Below are 6,000 nucleotides of genomic sequence, written 5' to 3' on the forward strand. Positions count from 1 at the left end.
AATCATCAACCCCTCATTTTCTTACACTAAAGTTAAAACAACTAAGTATTGAAAGAAGCCCCACTTCAATGAACTGAAAATATATAAATCAACTAAATTAACAATTAAGCTAAAGACAAAAAATTGAAAACAGGAAAAAGAAACATGGCTTCAAACCCGAAAGAAACCCATCCATTCAGATATTCATCATTGAGATCGAATCAATACAAAATAAGTACCAAACAACATTCAAACTATTATTTTCCCGAACGGGCATCACCGGAAATTCCACATACAACTCTCCATTTCAGCGAACAATTGGAAATCAAAACCAAATACCGAGTTAATTAAGATAACAAAAGAGATCGTGACTCACCGGAAATTGAAACGGGTCGAACTAAATTGGTATTCCAGAGCTCATAGCAGTAGATGAAAATCAGAAAGGAATTTCATTCTGAGATGAAGAGGAAACAAAGATCTTTAATCGGAAAGGGGATAGCTTACCTTTGCGTTGCTCTCCCTCTCTCTTTCAGTCTCTCTCTCTCGCTTTGTTTTCGATGAGTTTCAGTTCCTCTGTGACGAAAACTAAAGTAAATAGAAGCGAGAGACACGCGGCGGCAGGAGGGACAGGTGGAAAGTAAGGGCAAATGCGGAATTAACCAGCCCAAAACACAGGCCTAGCACAAAGCCCATCACTGTTAAACACTGTGTAATATAAACAGTAATACATTTATGCTCTTGAAAACAGAAGGGGAGAAAAAAATTACTTCATACAGTTCAATGTTTCCATCATAATGTTCGGCAGTCCCACATCAGAAAATGCTAATATATACTACCAGAATATACCTAGAGACAACAAAATGGAGGAACTTTGGCAGAATAGATGAACCAGTTTCTAAGAAAACGATGAAATAAAATGAAGGCCACAATAAGATCAGAGCAAGAATGAGTTATATGCTACAATGCTAGAAACAAATACCACCAGAGTCATGAACAGGGAAGAACATAAGTCAAAGACATTGTATTAACACATATTTTTCAGACTGTAAGGCCAACAGATAACTTAAACGTAGTAGTAATTCAACACAAATTACAACCAACAACAACTTTTGTTAATCTCGGTTTGAAAAGATGGAAGCATCCTTCCAGGTCAAAAGCACAAGGGAGTCACACTAAGGTAAATCATACATGGACGCTGAAGGGGCTCCAGAAACTGGTCCTAGATAATCAGCATGTAAGCCAACCAATGCCTGAAATTCCCTTTCGGCCTCAAGCCACTTAGCTCCGATGACAATGAAACGTAGCGTGGTACCTTTTTCAATCTTAGAACTCTTGGCATTCAGAAAGATAGGATTCTCCCCTGGAACATAGTTGTAATCAGGCATTTTCGAAGAAGAGAGATATACATTCTCAATTGGACCACATCTCAATATAACTCCCTGCTTGAGCACCTTGTGCACTACCCCCTTTAAGATCTCTCCTCTGAAAAGCTTAAAAGAGATAGCACTAAAGGTAACTGGAAAAAGCACATCCCCAGTATGCTGTCTGACTTTTCCCTCACCTATTTTCTCCACAGTTGTGAGAGCAAGAAGGTATCCAAGGTCTTTGGTAGCCTTTCTTTCTGCAAAGTCATCAAGCAGTCGAACAATAATTGCCTTTTGGAGCATCAGTCCCTTTGCATCCAAGCTTTCAGCAGGGATTACAACATTCCACTGCAACTCAGTTTTGAGAAACATTGTCTTCCTTTTACCTGCCAGACAATAAAGAATGAAGCAGCAACCAATTGTACATTAGCTATCCCTGAATTCTTGTCAAAAATGTATACTTCCTTGCCCTAGGCCAAACCATCCCCATAGATCAAGAGCCAATAAAAGATTGTTCAGAGAGACAAATAAGTACTTTTAACATCCTCCTGAGCTAATCCTTTAACTTGGTCTACAATTTAATCTAAACTCTGGCAATATGATAATATCACAAGAGCAGATATGTAAACCCGAAACTCTTTTATTAACTATCTGATAAACAGCTGCAACTTTTATATTTTCTAGTAACTACCATATTAAGAACTTCAAAAAACTTCCAGAAGCAAGCTCAATTAGTTTTAAATTTTTTGAAAGCCAATCAATATTCCAGTCCAGCTTAATAAATAGAACTTTCTACCTTCTAAAGCATCCAGTTAAATGAAAGATCCAACAAGAAAGAATTCTCATAAATTAACAGGCAAGAAGGAAATTTCTTGTTTTGGAAGTCATAAATATCATCCTGTAGAATAGTGGTCGGGTATACTCATCAGTATGGTATAACGCAAAGTGGATAATTGCCTAACTGATCTGGCAAACTGTGTATGCAAAAGTTCTGTCAAACTTTTGGGCGAGAAAACTGCTCTTTTGAGCCTAGACTGAGGTAAAAGGCACTCGAGGAAAGGAGCTCAATGTTGACAATCAATGAGAGGGATTCAGTACTTGGATTATATTGATTTTCCCAAAGGAAAGGCAGTATGATACTTGGACAATGTGATTCTCTCTTCAAACAAACATTAACCAGAAGCATTTTACTGACACCGCACTTGAAAAGATGAAGAAAATAGTTTACAAAGTTAGGCAGCAGAACAATTTAGCTTTACAACTAAAAATTTCATGATTTATGACTATGAATCTGCCATCCGAATCTCTTTAGCTTAAACTACAACAACTCACCAAAGATGGCAGCACACTTTCAAACAAAAGTATCCAAACTCTTGTGTGGAAGGCATTACAAAAACATGTAAAGAGAGACTAAACATTGACCTAAAGCACACATACGCTATCAGTAACAAGAACTATCAACCATCTAGAAGCAATTGAATCAACACCTCAACACATCTAATGACAGGAAAACGAAAATTCCCTGAATGATTCTTCATAAACAACACCTCCTCGATAAAATACACAAGACTAGTATTTAGTCCCTCTGTAGCACATTCACAACAAAATGAAATATGTAATAGCCTGAACCATAACCCCAACTTCTCATGCCCTCCAGATCGCGCTATCCCCATTTCTAAGGCAATACAAGTTCGGTCACCAAAAATAGCCGCACAATCTCTTTAAATTCTCTTCAAGCCTCTCAATTTAGTAGATTTGCTACTCTTTCATCGGTGAAACACGTCCCCATTACCAAACCACAGAAACCCATACTCCAATAACAGGCAAATTTCAGTAACACCACACTAAAAACAGACCAAACTCGGAAATCACAATACAAGATATAGCTGTTCTATTTCTCAAAAATTCCCCACTCAATTTCCATGAGAAAAGGCTCAATCTTTGGTCAGCTAGACACACATAACAGTTCAACAAACAACAGAAACCCCATTTCTTCAAGTTCCTACCAATCCCCTCAATTTACATGAGAAAAGAATCAATCTTTACTCCTTCACAAACTCAAAAGAACCAATCTTTTTGGTCAGTATGACAACCCGTTTAACCAACAAACAGAAACCCAATTACTCTACCAAATTTCATTGGAGATTCTAAAAACAAACCAAAATTTACAAACCGAAATGAAATATCTAAGCTATAATAAACCAAACAACGAAGTAGAGAAATATGGAGGATGTACAAGGTGTAACCTTTCAGAAATCAAAGCTTACCCTAAGGCAGAGCAGAGCCAATATGAAGAAGCTCAGTGAGTCGGGTTGTTGGTCCTGTCTCTGTATCTATGTAACGCTCAGTGAGTCGCTATATTGGTGAGTTGGTGGCACTGTGAAGTGCGAAGAAAGACGACATTTTTGTTCTTATTCGATTTCGGAAAGATCACACAACTATAGAATCGACGGTTAAAAAAGACGAAAGAGAGACGGCTGTAGATGTGGAACCAAGCAGAGGATTTGAAACAAAACTACTGGTTCAATCTCTACACTTTTTAACTAGTAAGTTCAAGTTCGGTAAAGTTTTCGTGTTTGTATTTTTATTTTTTTAAATGAAAATAAGATGAAAATATGTTCGCTGAGGCATTTCTGAAAACGTTGAAAATCAAAAATGAAAAATGAATTTTTTTTTTTAACTTTACAAAGAAAAACTAAAAATATCAATTTGACATTTTTATTTTTTCATTTTTCTAGTTTAGAAAATATATATGAAAAATACTTTTCACAATTAATTACCAAATACATTTCTAAAATAGAAAATAACAATCTCATTTTCTCTATTTTATTTTTAAAACTCATTTTTGAAAATCGTTTTCAAAAACGTTATCGGATAGACCCTAAATCTGTCCAAATTTATAAACCGTAGATGGAATAGTACGTAGATCAATGTTTATAATAACTTAACGTGGTTTTTGTTACTACAAGTGTGTGTAGTTCTGTTCCACTCGGCAACCGCATTTCAATAAGGTTGGATCAATCATTTTGGTTGTATATTTTGGTTTCTGTTTTTATTGTTGATGGTTCTTGGGTGCTTCCTGATCTGCTTCAACTTCACTTTTCAGCTTTATGTAACAAAATTGAGCAGGTCCCTCTTGCTACTAATGCTTCGATGGAGGACACTCTTATTTGGATGCCTTCGTCTACAGGAGATTTGACTGCAAAGCATGCTTACCAATTTTTACGGCATCCATCTCCCTCCATGCCTTGGGGTAAGTCCTTATGGTCTAGATTTATTATGCCTAGAATGTCTCTACATGCTTGGAAGGTTTTGAAAGGGAGAGTAATTTGTGATGAGCTTATACAACGTCGAGGAGTGGCTTGGGTTTCAAGATGTGAGCTTTGTGGTGCATGTACTGAGTCTCTGCAACATATTTTCTTGCATTGTCCCTTTACAGCTGCTATATGGTCTTATTTCTTATCTCTTTTTGATTTGGGGGTTACTCCTCATACAATTGTGGATTTATTTCACAAAGGTCTGAGTATGGGACGTAGCTCACAACTTAAGGAGCTTTGGTTGATCTGTTTTACTTCTATTTTATGGTTTGTATGGCATGTGAGGAATAAGACCAGATTTGAAGGTAAGTCGTTCTCTGTGGCTTCAATTTGTCATCTCATTTTAGGGCACATTAGAGCGGCTAGTCGGCTTGCAAATGGTCAAATGCATAATTCAGTTCAAGATTTACGGATAATAAAGAGTTTTGGTGCAGAGTGTCGATTGGGAAGAGCTCCAAAAATTATTGAGGTTGTTTGGCATCCTCCAGTCATTGGGTGGGTGAAGATTAATCCGGATGGAGCTTGGAAGCATGTAGAGGGTGTTGGAGGTTTTGGTGCTGCTTTTCGTGACTTTAAAGGTCATGTTCTTGGTGCTTTTTCTTCCAACATTGACATTCCTAGTTCAGTAGCAGCAGAGGTGATGGCAGTTATAGTTGCTATTGAGCTTGCTTGGGTACGAGACTGGAAGCATATTTGGTTAGAGGTTGACTCGTCACTTGTGTTAGACTATCTACGGTCTCCTTTGCTTGTACCTTGGCATCTACGTGTCCGTTGGCTTAATTGTTTACGTTGCATATCGAATATGACCTTTCGATCTTCTCATATTTTTCGTGAAGGGAATAAGGTTGCAGATGCTCTGGCTAATCACGGTACGTCATTAACACAGCTGGTTTGGTGGGATTCACCTCCTCCTTTTATTTTGTCATATTGTAGTAGTGACCTTATGGGTCTTCCCCAATTTCAGTTTTCATAGTTTTGTTTCGTTGTTATTTTGTTATGAGAGGTTTTGGTCTAATCCCTCTCTTGATGTTTCTTTTTTCTTTTTTAATACATAAGAGTGTTAGGGGGTCATTCCTCTCTCACTCATCTTTCAGCCAAAAAAAAAAAAAAAGAAGATTGACATAGAGAAAATCGACCGGCAGAAACTATATCAATTGAACATGTATGGACTTTGAACATATCAGTCAACAATTAAAAGAAGCCGCATAGGATTATCCATCATGATTTTATACAGTACTCAATATCATTTCTTTATAAATAAACCCTTGTTACTGTACTTCCATATTCATTTACTGTGCCATAGCTAGAAAGATGGGTTTCCACCCTATGATCTCTTTGTT

General features: G+C 37.1%; 1 protein-coding gene across 2 annotated transcripts; it reads right to left on the minus strand.

The window, feature by feature from the left end:
• Nucleotides 1-811: 811 nt before the first annotated feature.
• On the minus strand, nucleotides 812-3,771 carry LOC101299126 (DNA-directed RNA polymerase II subunit RPB7-like). Of its 2 annotated transcripts, none has more exons than XM_004288390.1 (2): nucleotides 3,611-3,771; nucleotides 812-1,729 (listed from the first exon to the last, which is right to left on the minus strand). In XM_004288390.1, exon 2 carries the CDS (start codon nucleotides 1,713-1,715, stop codon nucleotides 1,152-1,154), a length of 564 nt encoding a protein of 187 aa, XP_004288438.1. In that variant the 5' UTR covers nucleotides 1,716-1,729; nucleotides 3,611-3,771; the 3' UTR covers nucleotides 812-1,151. The 2 variants fall into 2 exon arrangements, with proteins under 2 accessions (XP_004288438.1, XP_004288439.1); XM_004288391.1 differs by having other exon boundaries at nucleotides 3,590-3,674.
• Between the last annotated feature and the right edge of the window lie 2,229 nt (nucleotides 3,772-6,000).

This window comes from Fragaria vesca, linkage group LG1, assembly GCF_000184155.1.
Source record: "Fragaria vesca subsp. vesca linkage group LG1, FraVesHawaii_1.0, whole genome shotgun sequence".
NCBI classification, from domain to species: Eukaryota; Viridiplantae; Streptophyta; class Magnoliopsida; order Rosales; family Rosaceae; genus Fragaria; species Fragaria vesca.

Excerpts from the sequence above, each read along its gene's own strand:
- LOC101299126 (XM_004288390.1), bottom strand. The coding sequence starts at position 1,715 with ATGTTTCTCAAAACTGAGTTGCAGTGGAATGTTGTAATCCCTGCTGAA.